The 20,193-nt window shown below is 40.9% G+C and overlaps 1 protein-coding gene across 17 annotated transcripts in view; it reads left to right on the top strand.

The window, feature by feature from the left end:
- RIMBP2 (RIMS binding protein 2) overlaps positions 1–20,193 on the top strand; it is a 359,348-nt gene that overhangs the window by 123,742 nt on the left and 215,413 nt on the right. For all 17 annotated transcript variants that reach the window (XM_024101538.3, XM_024101539.3, XM_065568590.1 and 14 more), the window contains one exon: positions 8,447–8,587. In XM_024101538.3, coding sequence (XP_023957306.2) covers positions 8,447–8,587 — 141 coding nt within the window. The remainder of the gene's footprint in view (positions 1–8,446; positions 8,588–20,193) is intronic.

Consider the following 20,193-nt stretch of genomic DNA (forward strand, 5'->3'; position numbering starts at 1 on the left):
TATAGGACTCAACAATAAAATACAACGGGAAGAAGCCCAAGAGAAATTCATTGTAAACAGAGCTCAGCACTCAGCCAGCATAGGCACACACTGCGGGCAGCTCTACACTACCTCTTAAGTCACTCTAACTTGCATTGCTCAGGGGTGTGAAAAAGGCACACACACCCCGAGCGAAGCAAATTACAGCGACCCTAAGTGCTGTCCACACCGGCGCTATGTCAGCAGGAGACGCTCTCCCACCGACATAGCGTCTGCCTCTTGTGGAGGTGGAGTAATTCTGCCTTTTTAGTTTAAAAGGAATGTATAGTCCGGTTGTACGCTGCTGGCCTGTCCCTTCAGAGTGTGGGTCAGGCCCTTTTCTCAGGGCCTCAGCTTTATTGCTTCCACATAGAACATCAACACACAACTGCACATCAATTGTCCCTTCCCCTTAACCTGGGGTCTTTGCAGGGGCTTATCTATTCCCTACAGATTTTCTCTCTACAGGCCACTTGCCTGGGAATCATGCTGCTCCGGGGCCTCCCACAGGAGCTATCCTGCTTCCTGCAGCTCTCCCCACTTGACCCAGGGGCTTCCTGCCAGAGTCTGCCTGCACAAGGCAGCTCTCTTCCCATCTGAGTCCTTTGCTGTTTTTTATAATCACCTGATGCCTATCTGACCAGTTTCAGCCGGGATGTAGGTGATCCATCACAGGTGAGGTTGGGCCCAGATTCCTTTAAAGTGCCAGCCACCCTGCTACACTACTGTCTGTCATTTTAGATTTACCCACCATGCAGGTTATGGGCAATAATAAATGTATTTCACCGCTGAGCCCCATTGGACTGTGGGTGTATCCAGTATATTGGATCATCTATGTGTGTGTCTAAATATATCTACATTCCATACAGATCAATCTACCAGGAATAATAATGTTCAGAATAAAAAAAAAATTCACTGATAGAGTCACAAGAAAAAGGGCAAATGTTAAAAACAAAGGCAGGTCAGGGATAATCATTTCAATTGATGTGCAAAAAAATAATTCTACAAAGGGTAGAAATGTAATTTGTGAAGGGAAATTCATTGAAATGTCTTTTGATGCAGATACAACATTTCAGAACTCCCTGGCATATTGATACCTTTATAATTGCTGACATTTTGCCTACTGCATTGAATGTCATTCTCTGTCTTGTAACCTGGCTACTGATTCTTCAACCACAGTGCATTTATTTGCAATGTAAGAACAAAAACCCACACTGAATTATTTTTAATGCACTGTTAGAGACTGTAAAATATGCCACAAGATGACAATATACTCCCCATTAATTTCTAAAGCACTACATCATAGTTCTGGCAAACAATATTAGTGTGATTTGCTTTTGTAGCTATATTGTTTTGCCTTCAAAATTGCTAGATATTCCCTTGAGTATTTATACCTCAGCAAGCAGTAAGGGGTTAGCTGTTCATAAACAAATAAATAAAAAGTCATAATCTGTATGAAATGTTGTTTTAGACTTCAGTGTGATTTTGCATTTTAAAAAAGCCAGGACAAAAGGAGAAGCACGTGAGAGAGAAAGAGGGAATCCTTAAGAAACTAGTATTTAGTCTTATCTTGATCCTGTGGGATGCTGTGGGCCTTCTCCCACTGACATCAGTACCTTGCAGATTTCAGTAGGTGAGGCAACTTATCTAATAGTCAGCAACAGAGTTGGGTGACAGTTTTTGAATGAATAGGTTATTTGCCAAAACATGGAGTTTCGGTCAACCCAAAACTAGTCACAAATTTTGACACTAATTTGCTGAATGGTTTCAGCCAAACAAAATTTTCAGGACTTAGCTGCTGTGACATCCCCCGGGGTGCAGTCAGGACTGTGGAGCAACTGTGCTCCCTTTAACTCTCCTGCCTAGCCTGTCTCCTACACTGCCATGCTAGTGACAAGCAACCCTTTTTATTTAATGTTCGGATCAGGTATAAAGGGGATGGAGATGAGACACAGGATTTCTCATTTATATTTTTTAGAAGTGTGTTTTATATTGAAATATCTGTACAGGAACAGTAGGGCCGGTTGTTATACACAAGTTTAGGTGATCACTGACCTCTTACCAAGAATACCGTATTTTGCTTAGAGTCTTTGGCCTTTGCTTAGGACTGGAGATCAGATGTATGGATTTCTGGCTCACTTTCTTTCCATCTTCCCATTCCTGTGTGTGGGGTTACATCTTGTTAAACCTTTGAAGGGTTTGTCTCCCATAGCTTCTTCAACCCAGCAGTTAGCAAGTGTTACAAAATGTATCCATCCAGGGCAAGCCAAGGAAAGGAAACGGGGAGGAAAAACATGCTGGTATTTCAAGTTTCTATTCATCTGAGTGGGAGACCGCGTTACTGTGCATTTAGCTTTGGGGGAGCAGTGTTAGGCTACACATCAGCAGTTCCAGCTTTTGTGCCTATAGCTCCAGAGCATGTGGTTGGAAGTGGGGGCAGGTCCCTCCTTAGGGGAATAGTTCCCTGAGGTAAGAGACTGCTGCAGCTCTCTCTGTATTTCAGCAAAGAGGGAACCAGCTCTGCTCCCCCATATTAGATGTTCCTGTGCTGCCTGCCAGGCCTCTCGGCAGTTCATGGGAGCAGCAAGCACAGAGCTCAAATTGGAAAAGCACAACCTGTCCATTGCTGTCTTTTACTGCATGTCTGTTTGGAGCTTAGTACAGTGGGTCCCTGAGCCGGCTAGGGCCTGCGTGTGCCATTGCCATACAATAGAAGACAACAGTGTTGCCCACCCCAGAGGATCAAAAATCACAAGTAAGGCTACAGTTACGTCACGGACTTCCATTGACCTCCGTGACCTTTTCTGCCCCGGGGCTGGAGCTCTCAGCTAGCCCTGCCCCTGCAGCTCCCAGCCCCGACCCTGGTGGGGGGGACCCTGCAGCTGCCCAGCCGCGATGGGTGGACCTGGGAGCCCCAGCCGCAGCAGTGGGTGCTGAATCCACTTACGCCCTTTGTCAGGGATATTTCTAGTGAAAGTCATGGACAGGTCACGGGTTTCCCTGAATTTTTGTTTATTGCCTGTGACCTGTCCATGACTTTTACTAAAAATATCTGTGACAAAAACTTCACCTTAATCATGAGTCAAACCTCTCCAAAACGGAGACTGGCCCCAATATCCTGAGGTAAAAGAAATACTGTGGTTTTGTGCAGGAATTGTCATCTTCATATCTGCCCATCTCTCCTGCCCCCCAACTTCCTGTCAGTTCTGCCCCACAGCTGCCCATCCCCCCCATCAATTCTGTGACGCATCCATTCTGCCCTTCCAGCTCCCCATCAGCTCTGTTCCCCCCAGCCTCACCTTGGGTCTTCCTGCAGCTCCTGGGATTTGTCACACCTCCCCCAAAGGCTGGGTGGAGGCTGCATCAGGGTCCCCCTCACCTTCTTCCAGACTGGAGGGCAGAGCCAGGGGCTTTTTATCCACCTTTCTGGCTTAGCTTGAGTGTTGCAGGAGTGGGGAGGAACGGAAGAGCTGTCTGCATTGTACACAGCAAGGGAGGGGTCAAGAGGGGGTGCAGCCTCCCTGAGTTGCTGGGTGGTCCTCTCTAGGCAGAGCTGAAATTCACTAGATGGCTGGCACTTCTTGTGTCATCGCCAGATTGGTTCCAACCTTGCCCACTTGACTCATGGAAAAAAATCATGAGAGCTGGCAGCAGTGTGATAAGTGTATTTTTAATCAGTTTGAAAATAGATCAGTTTATAGGGCTTGTGCATGTCTGCTAAGATAGCAAGGTTTATAGCAAATTAAAATCAGGTAGTAGTTTCCTTACCTAGTGATAGTCTCCATAAGTAGTAGATATTATTTATCATTTGTATTGCCTAAGAGCTCTAGTCAAGGACTAGAACCCCATTGTGCTAGGTGCTGTACCAAGACAGCTTACAATCATATGTAGTATGAATGATTAATTGTACTAGAATGGCATTTAAAAGACGCTGTCTAGAATGGCTCATGACCGTGAGTGCCAAGCTCAGGGCAGACTGTTAAGAAGCAAACAGGTTGTGTGTTCTATACTGAGGTCAGGTCTACACTACAGACCTCTGTTGGTATAACTACGTCACTCATGGGTGTGAAAAATCCACAACCCTGAGAGAGGTAGTTATACTGACCTTAACCCCCCTGTATAGACTGTGGTTTTCTGTCGACATAGCTACAGCCTCTCGGGGTGGTGGATTAACTATGCCAAAGGGAGGGCTTTCTGCCGTCTGTGTAGGCGCAGCTTCACTTAAGCGCTACAGTGGCACAGCTGCGCCAATGCAGCATTTTAAGTGTAGACCTGCCCTCAGGTTTCACCAGCCAAGTATCAAGTGTGAACTCCATAAGCGCTACAACAGCCATAACATGGAGGCCCCCTTGGGGACTCTGGTCTATCTTGCCACCTAGGCAAGCTTGTCTTTGTGATAGATGGTCCCTTACACCAAAAATCACGACGATATTCAGGTTACTTCCAGGCCCAAATGACCAGTCATTTAACCCAGGACAATTGTACCTCAGATCTCAAACATAAGACATTGCTGGTAACCAGTCCTATAACACTAACTAAAGTTTTATTAACTAAGAAAAAGAAATGAGTTATTTACAAGGTTAAAGCAGGTAACACACACTCACAGAGGAGCTACAGTCCTAGATTCCAAAAAGTGATAAGAGCTGCTACAGCTCTAGATGTCCTTTAAGGCTAACCCTAACTAAGCAGCTTGTGGATCTCTTGCTTTTGCTTATGCTTAGAAAAATTGCCCTCTCCACATTCCAAGTTCCTTCTGGTCAGGGATTTTTATTCCCTTCCTCCAGAGTTCAAATTGATGGGACAAGTTTGGTGCCTGTCTCCCAGGGTGAAAGTAACTTAATGAACTTACCAGTATGCAGGGCGGCCGGGGTCCTGGGCAAGGTGGGGGGGAGGCTCTGGGCCCCAAGAAGGGGCGGGGCCTTGGGCAGAAGCGGCGGGGCCTCACGTGGAAGGGGCTGGGGCCAGACTCCCCCCAGCCATCCCTTCAGCGCTGCCTAGCTCACACCGCCCAGGGCTCCGGCAGCAATTTAAAGGGCCAGGGGGTCTGGCCACTGCTGGGAGCCCTGGGCCCTTTGAAATCGCTGGGCCCCTGGCAGCTGCCCCTTTTGCCCCCCCGTCCCATCAGTGGCCCTGCCGGTACGGTTGGCTTTTCTTACCGGTACGCCGTACCATACCGTACTGGCTTACTTTTTTCACCTCTGCTGTCTTCTCTTCATGGATTGGGGGTGGGGGGAAATCAACAAAGTCTTTGTCCATTGATGTTTCACAATGACTCATTTTGGTTTCAGTGGGCCTTCTTGTATGCACAATGAGCACGTTACATTAATTAATGCTTCTTTCCTGTTTTAGTTACATAGTTACAGAGGTGTACAATGCAAACACTCAAAATAACTTTATACCATGTGCTACAGCTGTTATAAGTGAGAGCAATGCATGCAGCATCCTACAAGCATTTCATCAAGTCTAAACACTAAACACATTCTTATCAATTTAACATCTGTTTTAACAATGCTAACACACCGGTGAGCTAGACTGATTTCCAGCTATGCGTTTGTCAGTGTTGTCAGGCTTAGGAGCCTTGGCATGAGATGCCACCTAGTCTGCCAGTATCACAACTCCAATCAAGATCAAGGCCCCATGATACTAGGTACTGTATAAATGTAGCCCTCAGGCCAGCAAACACTTGGGTATGCGATTAACTTGACACACTTGAGCAGTCCTAACTGAATTCACTGGGACTACTCGCATGATAAACTTGTTCACAACCCTGAGTCTTTGCAGATAATATAGTAAGAGAGTTTCTGCCTCTGAGGTTGCAAATGACAGGTATCCTGTAAAATATATTTGAAAGAGAGACTAGTACCCTTCAAAAAGGGACATTGATGAAACTTTGTATCTCTACACAGGATTACCTGCCCAAAAGAATATCCATGCAAAAAGGCTATATTGCTGTAATGAAGGCAGTGTTCTTTGTCTGAATGATTCATTAAGGTGCCTGCTATATGCTGAACAGGTCCCATATGGAGATTGAGTAACTGTCCTATTCAGCGGACACAAAGCACAGCTTAGGAAACCCATGAATAAATGAAGAGCCTTACACTTCCTGGCCCAGGCCTAACATAGACATGGCAGGCTGTGCAGGGCCACTTTCCAGTATTCCAACATTGGTGGTGTCATCAAAATTGAGTTGGCACTGAAGAAGGAATCACACGTTGTGTAAGTACAGACATTTAAAGGAACCAGCAAGCTGAATGTTTGTTGCTAATGGTTTGGATGGATGTATATGGATCAGCTGTGTATACTATTCTGTGCTAATAATAAACCTCCATATGTTCCCAAGTTTTCATATTTATTAGAATTGCTTTTGTGCCATTGGAGCCTTGTGTGATTCTTTTGTTTGATTCCTTTTAGAGCTATATTGTGTGGTACTAAGAATGCCTGTTGCTATTGTCTCATAATGATCAGGTATTTAATAGGCTCTTACGTTGACCACTTTGCAGGTAACAGATTGTTCATGCGGTCTGAGGTTTTGTGTGACAAAAGGGGCCTCAGTCAAAAGATATCTACAAAACTGAGCTTTGGTGAAAAAGGTGCCTTAAAAACTTTGATAGAACTACTTACTTATACTTATCAGAAATTGAAGCAAATAATGCTATCTTCCAGATAGCTACTATTCTATGCTGTTTAATACTATTGTTATTATCATCATCGTCATGATTTATTATGTGTATTGGAGTAGCACCTATGGACCCCAATCATAGACCCACGACCCTGTTATGCTTCATGCACATAACAAAAAGACAGCACCTGCCCCAAGGAGCTTACGGTGTAGCATAAGACAAAAGACAACAAATGGATACAACAGACAGACGGGGAGTACAAGGAAACAGTGGGGGCAATACTGGTCAGCAAGAAAAGCAGCAGGTCTCAGCACACCAGTGGCTTGCCCATTGTCAAGTGTTCTGTAGGCATTACGGCGGAATCGAGTGTGAAGGAGGGTAATGACGTTTATGGGGAGATCTTGCCAAGGGGAAACATGGGAGAAAGTGCGAAGGTGCTTATTTGAAAATGTAACAAAAGGGTGATGAAGGCTGGCACTCTTGGCAGAGAGGAGGCAGGAGCTGATATCTCAATAGTGTAGAAGAGATGATAGGTGGGGCTGGTACTTAACATGATTTTGGGTAGTATAAAAATGACGACAAAGAATAAATCAACCCCCTTTTTGCCATCTTCTGACATGAGTAGTTTAGAAGAACATTACATGATCACACAAATGGATGACCTGTTTAATCAGCAAACTTTTACTCTATATTTCTTAATTTTGGAATGTGATATATGTGCAAATATTATGGGGTGTTTTGAAGTTTTGCCCAAGACTACAGGTTGTGCACTTCACCCTTTACCCAAAGCTTACTGAAGTCAATGGGAGTCTTTCCTTTGACTTCAACAACTCTGGATTGCCCTTAAACATTACATTTCTGACTGGCATCTTTAAGCTCAATACATGATATTTTGATTGTTGGCAAGATGCTAAGAAAAGTACAGTGGTAAGCATTTTGCTAGAGTTTGTATCTAATCAAACCCTAAAAACTGAGCACCTAGAGAAATTCACCCCTCTGCTGAGGGCCACAACATGCACCACTTAAACCTTATTTTGAGGGCTTATGTTCAGTTTCACTCTTTCTGACTGTAGTGCCTGAACATTTGTTCAGATAGGCGCGCTCTCAGTCCTGGGGTTCCAATTGTGAACAGTCGCATATGGTGTAAGAACTAAACAACCACCTTTGGTAAATTAGTTCCCCCCCCCATTCCTGTAGAAACTGAGTTGAAGTGGTGCATGCAACCAATGCACATTTTATTTTCACATATCCACTGTTATAAATTATGAGGTATGCTTCAGAGGATTGTTGAAGACTTATTAATGTAGTTTGGCTTTTAATGTGTAGGATATTTTTATTAACCATCACTTGCAAACCACATATGGAGAGACATTCTATTAAAAACATCACGTAAATCAGTGGTTCTCAACTGGGGGTATGTGTACCCCTGGGAGTACACAGAGGTCTTCCAGGGGGTACATAAACTCATTTAGATATTTGCTAGCTTTACAACAGGCTACGTAAGAAGCACTAGTGAAGTCAATACAAACTAAAATTTCATACAGACAAAATGAGAAAGAAAGCAATTTTTCAGTAATAGTGTGCTGTGACACTTGTATTTTTAATGTCTGATTTTGTAAGCAAGTAGTTTTTAAGTGAGGTGAAACTTGGGGGTACGCAAGACAAAGCCAACTCTTGAAAGGGGTAGTTTGGAAAGGTTGAGAACCACTGATGTAAATCACATTATATTGTGGAAAAAATGCATGCTGCTAGTTGGGGTTTAAACAAATGTAAGGATTTACCTGTTTTTGTTTTTTGTTTCCCTACAGTTTAGAAATGATCTACCATATTTGCAACCTGCAGTGCCACTGAAAACATTAGAGCGGATCCAATTTTTAGAAGAGAAAACCCAGATTTTTCAATCTAATGTCACAACACTAACTCAAGAGAATCCTCACTGGAGATTTTTAGTAAGTCCTCTCTGGTTATTCTTTTTTTTATTACTTCAGCTGAATGGTGAATTTAGGCACAAGTGTGATTTTGCAGTCCAAAGATTCCTTAATTCCAAAGGTTGCAGTGAACTAAATTCAGCCTGCTTTATTACTTTTGTTATGCTTTTGAATATTTCGACACTTTGCATTGGTATCACAAGTTTTATAATAGAGTATTATTACAGTTTTGTACAGTAGTAACACCTGAAAAAAATAATAGCAAGAATCATATGGACCATATGCATAAATATGGAAGGAGAATTTACCGTTGATAAACAAAGTTGTGATGCATTGTCTTGGGCACAAAATCATAGGGCCAGAACCTCAGTTGGTGTAGTTCAGCATAGCTCCAAGCTCTGCCGATTTATACCAGCTGAGGATCTGGCCCATAGATATCAGTTGGATTGTCTGGTTATAATTCAGAGCAGAAGTTGGATTTATATATTTGTACGTGGCATTCTCACTCTCTACAGATTACAAAATGTGCCATCAATAGAATATTTTAGAAGAGGTTGTTTTCAGAATATAGTAGCTCTAGGAAAAGAGAACAGTTGTCAAAGACCTTTTTTTTAAAAAGGTCTGAGGAGTAGTGTCTTGTCATTCCTAGAAGGTCTGGTGGGGTTGGAGATACTCTGAATTCTTCCAGAAGCAGGTAGAGTGACACATTTTCGAGTTAGTTTGAAATCAAATAAATGATTCATTCAACCAATTGCTTTAAAATCAGAATTTGCTGACTTTTTAAAGTTGATTGTTCAGATCTGCAAATGCAGCGTTGAAATTTGATGTATATAAGTAATAGCTGTGTATCAACTTTTGCTTCTCACTGCACAAGGGGTTATTTCTGCTTGTGCTGTAAAAAGTAGTAAACACATTTTTTGGCTTGGTATTTCAGAGGAGAAATACCATTAAGTAGCGAAATAATATTGCAGCCTAAAACCAAATTGAACTAGTTGACTTATCTTAAATTGTTCAGGGTCAGTTTTCAGCAGAGAATGCAGCTGTGTATAGGGAATTGGACTTAGCGTGCACAGTGATGGCCTTTTAAAACTTGCCAATTGCCTGAGATAATTAAGGCCCATGATCCTACAATCGGATGTGAGGGGGTGGACTCTTCCATTGGCATGGATCAGAGTGTAGGTTGGGGGCTTAAATAAGTATTTGCAGTTAAATAACCTCACTTTCAGCTGTATTTATGGTATTTCCTATAAGCATGTGTATAGGGAAATAGAAGTTGGTTTTGAAAATCTGGAGTTACCCTTACATTTTCTAATTTTGCCCAAGATAAGCTTCTGAGGGCCACCACTATAGTATCATGGAGTGATAATTGCAATTATGCACCTGTTTTCCTGCCCACCTTTCTAAAACGTGTACCCTTCCTTATCAGCAACAGCTATTACTTTAAATCTAGTTTCTTCTGTTGTGAGTCTGCTGTATATTGTCTGATTGGTGCTAAGAAATGCCTTTTAATAAATTGACTGTGAATGCATGTTGTGTTTGTTAGCTTACAGTCTCATTGCAAGTGCAGGATTGGAAGGTGCATGGATGAGTTTAATATCATTTTTCTGTTTTTTTGCCACATGGAAAAGAAATAGCGACCAATTCGATTCAATAGTGACATATTCTGTAATAAAAAGTATGGCTGAGTTTGGATCTGTATTGTGGTCTTTCCTTTCTCTTGATGCTGCCTTTATTGTATGATTATAATGAGTTATTTAGAAAAGAGCAAAAACAAGTAATTGATTAATGTAAAGGAACAGTAAAACTTTGTTAACTGAGCACCCAAAGGACCCGCAAAAATCTATCATCAAGGGGAGGTTTATCTTTCGCTAAAAGCTGAGCCAAGTTGTATTCTAAACCTCACGAGACACTTTAAAGAACACACAAGTTAAAATGTTAGTGAATGGAGATGGCCTTTAGGGCGTGGACATATACTTAACAACGTTGGGATAGGGACCTACTTAAAAGTTACCGTAGGTGGGTTACTCCTCGATGAAAGATATTTAATCTATTTCATAATTCCTGTTGACATAAAGTGAAGTTGCAGATGCTCAACACCTTTTTAGATGCACTTAGTGGCTTGCAGGATTGGGTCCATATTCTGACTTGGACTTGAGTTCTGTCCCTGGGCCTGTCTTCATCTAGCACAGAGTCTCAAAGGTTATGTATTCAGATGTACTAGTTTAAGAATATAGTTTAGGCCAGTTACAGTGTCTGTGTTCAAAGTAATCTGAAACCTGGTAAAGCAGGTTCCTGACCCTTGATTTAGATCTGTACCTCAGGACTTAATGTCTCAGCTTAATGCCATTTTATCGGGATATATTCATTTCAAATGAATGGGATGTCATTACTCTCCAGTACTAAATCAATTGCACATTTTTAATTGCATTTGCAAAACAAAATTTGAAAACTGGATGTGCTCACTTTTGATCTCATAAAGTCCTAACTTTGTCATCCATCATTTTGAGCTCTCCAGTGATAAAGATAATTTTATTAGTCCTGTGTTAGGTCCTTGTTTTTGGTATATTGAACAAATTGGTAGGCTGGCAAATGTGGACTGTAGTGATGCTTCTTTGATATCTTATAGTGGTGCATAAGTTATGCCCGACTTTGTGTGTGTGGGAGGGGTGTGTGTCCTGGAAAAGAGGGCCAGGTGTGTAATTTGTTGCTCATGTGTCATATTTATTAGTGTGCCTGAAGATATGTAAATATTTTAGCTTCCTTATTTGTACTTCAGTAAGTCAACTTCAGGCCTTAAAGGGAACAGGATAAATATACATTAAAGTAATGTACAAGCATTAGAGAGTCTCTTTGTTGAAAGAGAAACATTGTATACAGGTCACTGTAGGAAGTACTGCCTTTTGAATGAGGCATAATACAGTTCCTAAGCACTGATTGTTATTAACAATCCAGTAATATTTTTTTGCAAGAGTGAAATTTAAGAGAGATTCAACCAATAATGTCTTACAGGAATTAAATAGGGCTCTATAGAAATTACTTTAATCTCCTTTAGAATTTGTTAATGAATAGTGCAAATCTATAGGTTTTTAAAATTTTGTGGCAGTCTCTCTCAAATTTTATATGCTAGACAGATATCTACCCTACAAAGTTATTTTCTGTTGAATTTTAAGGAAGCTGCTATGTAGTGGTGGTGCACACCTGCTAAACAACGTTTGTATTCCACACCATATTTAACTGCATTTCACTGGTGGTTAGTTGAAATGGTCCCTGTATTTATTCAGGATTCAGTCCTGCAAATAGAACTGCACAGAGTCCTACTCAAGCAAATGGGACACTGTGAAGGGCTATAGATCTGTTTGCAGGCTCTGGCCATAGTTTAAGCCCTTTCAGATCCTTTGGGATTGAAAGCTGCTATTGAACTGTAAGATATTGTGATTGTGAGTAGCATGTATGTTGGCTAGTTATTTGGTATGCATTTTTTGGTTTCCAGATAATACTCAGCACTTACACAGCTTTTGATCTTCAAAGCACTTGGCAATCATTAACTAACTAATTTGAAATAAAATTCCTAAAAATAAACCCCTCTGTAGATAAGAATAAATGAGACTTTTTTTAGCCTGCTCTTCTTATTCTCCTGACATTGCACCTCATGGAACAGCAAGTGAAGGCATGACTCTGACACTTTGCTTAAAAGCCTGATTTCTGAAGCTTGAGATTCTATATTTGGTGGGGAATTTATCCATTTGAAGGATTGGAGTTTTATTCCATCTGAAGTATTTATGTTTAATATGATGGGAGAAAAGTTTATAAATGTGATGTTTTGAACTACTATTAATGCCTGCTTTACATCTCTATAAAACGAATAATTATACAGCTGTGATGTGAACTGAATATTCGTTTTTGATGAAAAATGTTCCTATTCAGGTGAAAAGTAAATCCTGTATTATGTGAGTTCTGTTGACTAGAACACATTTGAGAACATAGATAATTGGTAGTAGAGTTATCATAGCTAACATATGGGGCCAGATTCTGATACCATTGAAATCAATGTAAAAACTCTCATTAATTTCTTAATTAATGAAGAAGAACCCTGAGTGACTGGATGGCTCCTGGGATTGATAACGGGGCATAGTGCTTATTATTTGTATGTTGCTAGTTCTAGTCAAGCACAGGTTAGACAAGAGTCGATTTCATAAAGCTCTCCTTCGCAGGCAGTGCTAATTGACACCACTGTTCGAAGTCTCAGCCAAGAAACTATGGGATGAATGTACGTGAAGACTGAATGACCAGTTTTACTCCTAAAGATGGTTGGCTTAGGGATATTTGTGGGGGAGTGAAGTAAACTTAAACTGCTGTTGGCTGGATGGTAACAGCCCTATGGATAAACAACAAACTTTAGTTTCCAGGGTTGTCAATCTGGCCTCTCAGAATGACATCGGCTCCTTGGGGATAACGTAGTTTTCACACCCATTCATTGTTTTAATGAACTGAAAAAGCTACATCTGCAATGGTACATTTAATTATGTGAACTGAAGGTCAGAAAACATTAGCTCAATTCTCCTTCCTGGTGCATTTTATTTAAACAAATGTTTCATTGAGAGAAAAATCCCAGGGTATCTTAATAAACAACTAGATGGAATCTATTTCCACAAACATACATCCCCTTCATCTTCTATCATTAGCTTGCTATGTACATAAATATAACTGGGGCTTGCACTAGTTACCTGTTAGTTACTAAGCAACAGTATCATTTGCCTCTGGCTACAGCTGCTAGTAAATGACTTGTAGCTCCCTGATTGTAAATTAAAGTGCTCTAAGTTTGGAATTGAGGCTGTTAAAGGACACTAATGCAGGCATAATGCCATCTTCCACCTGTAGCAACAATGCGTCAGAAGAGCTACTCAAGAAGCATCAGTTTGCTGGGTTATGCTTGTATATCAAAAAACTATAATTGCTTTCGTCTTTCCCAATCCATAGTGTTCTCTCCAGTACATACTGTTCTTTGTTTTAAGTCTTCCTGTCTCTACGTAAAAGGAAAAAACAATATGCATTATGCATTCCAAGCGTTTACTTTGTTTTATTTTTTGCAAGGATGGCAATGCTTGATGTTCAGCATGTTAGGCAAAAGCTCAGCTGAAAGAAAAATGTAAACATAATTTTAAAAAATATAAATACTGAGAGTTTGGTTTGCAATTCAGAGACACTTCTGATTTAGGCTGGCCAACTACGGGGCTGAATGTTAATGCATTACCGCAAAGAAAGCAGGCTTCAGAAGTGACATTTAATATTTCATTGTGGATAGACTGCCCTAAAAAGAAACTTATTAAGATGAGTTTTCTTCCCCATTCCCCCAGCAGCACATATATATTTCTTTGCAGGAAGGAAACAATGTCTGTGGATTAGAGCAGCATTTGGCTTTTGATACATACCTCTGTAATGTAATGGCTTGCCATATAGACATTCACCTTTTTGTCATTTTTGTGTGTCTTTGTGAATAGTGTTTGGGCTTTTTTGACAGCCTTATTCCCCTTGGCAATGCTGTCATTTTATTCTTAGTTTCCACAAATGAATTTACTTGCATAACCTTTCATTTCTGGTGGTGTTGCTCTGGAAATAATTATTCTCTTTGCAAACGTGGAAATCTGACTTGACTAGATTAATATAGCACTGGTAGAATAAAGAACTTTCCTATCTACAAGTCATCAAGAGAAAGTTCCATTAAAAGTAGAACTGTATTTAGTTTAAGGGGAAGGGGAGAAGCAAAGCTTGTTCCCCTCTCCCAAAATTCAACAAGCTTGTTACATTCTTGAATGTGACTGCACTAAGTCTATAAAAGGTATTTAAAACCTCAAGCCATTCAGAAATATCCGGTATAAGGAAAAATAGACTGAGTCACTGTATTGAACTAATTAGCTTGAAAGCTGGCTGACCTTTTCTCAATCCCCTAAAACATAGTTATTTCAGTGTTGGGAGTTTTAAAAAGATAGTTGACCTAGAAATACTTTTTTTCTAATAAAAACACCCTCTTCTCCCCCTTCCCCCCCCCCTTTACTGTCATGGAATAAACAGGCATCCTATCTTTCTAATGCATTAGATGGTCTGGTTAATATATTCCTGATTTCAAAAAAAAGGTTGCAAATAATTCCGAGTAATGTGATGCTCCATCTGATGTAAACAGGGAGGAAAAAAATCTATATTAACAGAACCCAGTTTTAAAAATTGAGCTGCCTGTGGCCATCGGTAACTATTGATTTCAGCCAAGAATATTAATCCCTGTAGGATTAATGGCCAAATCCTTCTAGTCTTATTCATGTGATGCCAGTGGGAATGCTCACTTGAATAGAGTGAGCAAGATTATGCCCTTATTTGCTATTTTTCTTTAAGATTTGGGGGCCTTCAAGGGTTAGGGGTTATTCACCATGAGTTGTCAGGATCATAACATTATAAGACCCATACATGAGGGCAGAACCAAGTGTTGCAGAAACAGCTGACTGGTGTTGTGGCTGAGTTCAGCCACTCCTCTGCTTTTTTTTTTTTTTTTTTTTTTTTTTTTTTTTACCCCAATTGTCTCCTCTTTTCCTTCTCTGCCATTTTGAAATCCAGTATAGCTACACTGATGAAAGCACTAGGGCTGAGACGAAAGATGATCTTCTGGACCAGGATATAGGAGTTGAACCCATATTTCCTGCCTCTGTCACAAACTCCCTGTTTCACCCTGGGCAGGTCACTACTATCTCTGTGCTTCAGTTCCTTATTTGTAACTTTCTCCTACCCGTTGCCTTGTCTCTTTAGATTGTAAGCACTTCGGGGAAAGGGCTGTCTCATGATGAGCATGAACAGCACCTTGCACACTGGGGCCCTGATCTCAGTTTGGGCTTCTAGGTGTCACAGTAAGAGAAATAATCATTCTTCATAAACAAACAGCCTCTTAACTGACAATTAATAATTGCACAAGAAAAGCTAACTAAATTATTCATGGGACACCTCCCACACTGACACCTGTAATATCTCATCCAGTCCTATTTATCACCTATTTATGAGCCCTATTGTCATAATAATAGTTATATTTTCCTTGTGTCCTAAGGCAAAAAAATCTGTCCCTAGAATATCAAATGACCAGTCAATTCATCGTTTCTTACCTTCTCTTTCTCTTTGTCTCACACAGAATGTTCCATAAAATATCTGCTTTTTTCTTAATCCCTTTGCTTGATTAAATAGGATAAAACATTCTTCCATTCAGTTTTGTTTAATATGTGTTCTTGTTGGAGATCTTCTGGATTTTTGTGGACAACAATTACATTTCTGTGGAACTGGTCTTTAAAGATTAGTTTGAGGTACATTTTCTGTCCTTTGTGATACATTCATCCCAAACTTGTTACATTTTAGTACTATGGGTTGTTTTTTTTTTAAACTCATAGCTTTAGAAATGTTTGAACAATCCAATTTATCTTTACCTGATAGGCTGTGGGTGGACAAGTGAGGTGAGTCGTGTTCAGCTCAGCAAGGATATAATGAGGCATATAAATAATTAGCAACACATATCAAAAACCTTCTGTTTATATAGGCCAAACCCCTGCATAATCCCAAAATCTTCAGTGGGGCTACTTGTTTCGGTATGGCAAGCAGGATTTGAATACCTCTGTGTGTGTTTTTCTGTAACATGATCAATACAGTGTGGAATGTAGTCATAAAAGGAAAATAATACTGTTAGAAAAAAAGCCCTCTGTATCAAGAAAGTAATAACCTTTTTAACCTTCATTGTTCCCAACTATACCAATAAATTCAACACTGGAGTGTTCTACACAGCTGCAGTTAACAGCAATATCTGCAGTTTATTCCTACAACTGAAGTGTCAGGAAAACAAAAATGACAGCAGTATCTTCAAGTGAAGGAAGTCTGACATAAACACTTGAAACAAATTCTATTAGCTATACTGTTTTAGCTGACAGAAAAATAAACACAATTGTAGACAAAGGCTAAGATTTTTAAGGGAGTCTGAGGGAGTAATTACAATGGAACTTGGGCTCCTAACTCCTTTAAGCTCCTTTAAAGCTTAAAGCTCCCATCCTAATACTCTTTTATAATTTTTGACTTATTTTAATTCATAAGAAAACAATTAACTGTTAATTGGAAATAGGTCAAACAACTGCATCTTTATTAAGAATGCTCCATGGGGTTTATGTGGTTAAAAATTCGCCTGACCCATTTTTGATGTTTTAAACCCCTTTCCATATTATTTTTGCAGATTTCAGTGTTTGAAGGTTCTGTCCTAGACTAGAAGCACAAGTGCCTGAATACCATGAAAGAGTCTCTTCTCTTAAAACTTTCAATTCAGTTTTGCAGACCAAGGAGTTCAGATAAGAATCTTAACTTTTGAATGCTTTTGTGATCTGCACCCAATCTCTGAGCTTTGATGTTTTCCCATTTCTGCAGTTAACATATAATAGATGTCAAAATAATTCCACTCCAAAAATAATACTTTCCAGTGTTTTGAAGCTAGATGCATACATTCTGTATTAGTCTTCATAAATAGTAGAAATTAAAAAATCACTGTCAGTTTGAGGGATACATTCAGCTTGGGCAAGTTTGTCCTAATCATAGAAATCTTCTGCAGAAAGTATTCCATTAATATGGTATTTCAATCACTTCTAGTAAATGTGATAGATATGTCTGGCAAATGCGGACTCCTGTTTCCTGAAAATGAACATAGAAACCAAAATATTGGGCATTGACTTTACCTCCATGTTTGGACATAGTGCACTTAAACAACTAACTTCAGCAACCCATATCTAAAGATATCTAAAGCCTCAGATCATGTGAGCATTGAAGAAATAATCAAGTCAAGACACAAGAAAGACTTTCAGACCCATTAAGATCTAACAGTGCTTATTCCTGGGGGAATTCGGCATCAAAAAATTAAAAATTCTGCACAAATTAATTACAATTCTGCACACAATATTTTAAAATTCTGAAAATTTTATTTGTCAAAATAACACAATATAATCACAACAGTTTCAATTAGTTTGGTAATTTATTTTAAAATACCTTCCAGCAATTATACAAGTATAACAACAAAAAAGATTCAGGAAATGTTTTTTGACAAATAGGTTCCGTACTTGGCATATTAATATGGAACTGTGGGTAATAATTCATTTAAACTACAATACAGAACCGTACTTCACGCACCCCTCAGAAGCAGTGTAAAGGCTTGCGGGAGTCAAGGGAAATGGAGGAACTGAGGGAAGTAATTGCTGGGAAGGAGCCTGAATATGAACTTGAAGGGTTGTTGGGTGTGGGTGGGAAGAGTATGGAACAGTTTTTTTGTTGTGGCTGGGGAGGGACTGTTAGGGAGCTTCCCCCATGCAGACCCTGGCTGACCCCGAGTCTCTCCCATTCAGTCAGGCACATCTGCCCCATCCCCATGTGTCCCTGCACCCCCACGTGTCCTTGCATCCCCTATCCACAAGTGTTCCTCCACCCCCACTCAGACACCCACTCCCCCTATCCCCATGTGGCCCTAAACCCCCTTCACCTGTCCCCATGTTGCCCGGCACCACAGCTCCCAACTTTCATGCGGTAAATAAGTACCCCAACTTTCACAATAAGCCAAAAATCAAGCTAATCCCATTTCAGAACAAGGCCAAAACAAGCCAATCCCTAAGAACCCCAACACTCTATGTGACTAGATCCACCCCAGCGTGAAGTCTGGGACTGTGGTGGGCCTGCGGTGTACCCCTGACTCTCTCTCCCCGTGCTCCTGCTTGCCCCTTGCCCCTGCTTGCGGGGAGCTGATCAAAAAAAAAAAAAAAAAAAAAAGAAGCAACAAGCTACAAGCCAAACAAGCAACAAGCTACAAGTCAAAAACTATCCAATAAGCAACTCACAAGCCAGTTAAGCCAAAAACAAGCTCAATTTCTGCTTTTTTCCCCATGGGTTTGGCATGTCTGCCCTGCACCCCCTCAACCAGCCCCCTCCCCTCATCTCCATGTGTCCCTGTACCCCTTTCCCATGTATCTCTTTGCCCCCACTCAGCCATACCCCTCCCCCCATGTAGCCCTGCACCCCATGTTCCAATGTCTCTGCACCCCCTCAGCCATCCCTCTTCCCCCTGTAGCTCTGCACCCCCTCCCCCTCTGCCCATGTTGCCCTGTACCTCCCTCCCCCTGTGGCCCTGCACCTCCACTCCCATTCAGCCCCTTATGAGTTCTGTCTGTCTCCCCATATCCCCTGTCTCCTGACCTGGCCCAACAAAGTGAAGAATTGATCTGAATTCAAGAAGATGAAATTCAATAAAGCTAAGTACAGAGTACTTCACTTAGGAAGGAAAAATCAAATGCGCAACTACAGAATGGGGAATAACAATCTGCATGGTAGTCCTGCTGAAAAGGATCTGGGGGTTATAGTGGACCACAAACTGAATGGATCATCAATGTGATGCAGCAGCAAAAAAGGCTTATATGATTTTGGGGTACATTAACAGGAGTGTGGTATGTAAGACACAGGATGTAATTGTCCTGCTGTACTCAGCCCTGGCGAGGCCCCAGCTGGAGTACTGTGTCCAATTCCGGGGGCCACACTTTAGGAAAGATGTGGACGAATTGAAGAGAGTCCAGAGGAGAGCAACAAAAATGATAAAAGGTTTAGAAAACCTGACCTATGAGGAAAGCTTAAACAAACTGGGCATTTTTAGTCTTGAGAAAAGAAGACTGAGGGAGGACCTGATAAGTCTTCCAATATGTTAAAGGCTTTTACAAAGAGGACTGTGATCAATTGTTCTATGTCCACTAAAGGTAGGACTAGAAGTAATGGATTTAATCTGCAGCAAAGGATATTTAGGTTAGATATTAGGCAAAACTTTCTAACTATACAAGTAGTTAAGCTCTGGAATAGGCTTCTAAGGCAGGTTGTGGAGTTCGCTTCATTGGAAGCTTTTAAGAACAGGTTGGACAAACACTTGTCAGGGATGCTCTAGGTTTACTTGGTCATGGCACAGTGCTGGGGGCTGGATGTGATGACTTCTTGAGGTCCCTTCCGGCATTGCATTTCTATAATTCTATGATCATAAGAAAATTAACATGGAAATAAAATGTGACTTGGTAATGTTACTAAGTGGTTCCAGAGCCTTATACCTCTGTCTCATCTGTTTGGATCCACTGTTGATCACTAGTAGCTCGCTTGTCACATTCATCTCTTCCTAGTGGCATTTGTCCAAATCTCTGATACTCACCATCACCATTAATGGGAATCTCTTGTCAACAGCTTCAGGAGTGAGGTCAAGGATTTGAATGAGCATGTAGACTGAACTCCCCCTTCTCTTCTAAACATGGTTTTCCCTCCAGGTTAGGATGGAGATACATTGAGGAAGCTGGCCCTGCTACTGCCCTGGCAGTACCTTTTTTGTGGATTAATAGAGGACTCCAATCTCGAAGCCTGTCGATCTGGCACTTCTCATCAGTGCTGAAATCACTTGGAAAAGAAAAACCAGGCATGTGATTATCGAAAGCATCACCATTTATAACCCACTGTGGCAATCCATCTCAGGTCACTAGGAACTAAGAATATTACATATTAACTAGTTGTAGATTGTGAGTGTGAAAGAGACATATATGGCTGTTTTATGAGTTGTG

The sequence above is a fragment of the Chrysemys picta genome, chromosome 15 (genome assembly GCF_011386835.1).
Source record: "Chrysemys picta bellii isolate R12L10 chromosome 15, ASM1138683v2, whole genome shotgun sequence".
NCBI classification, from domain to species: domain Eukaryota; kingdom Metazoa; phylum Chordata; order Testudines; family Emydidae; genus Chrysemys; species Chrysemys picta.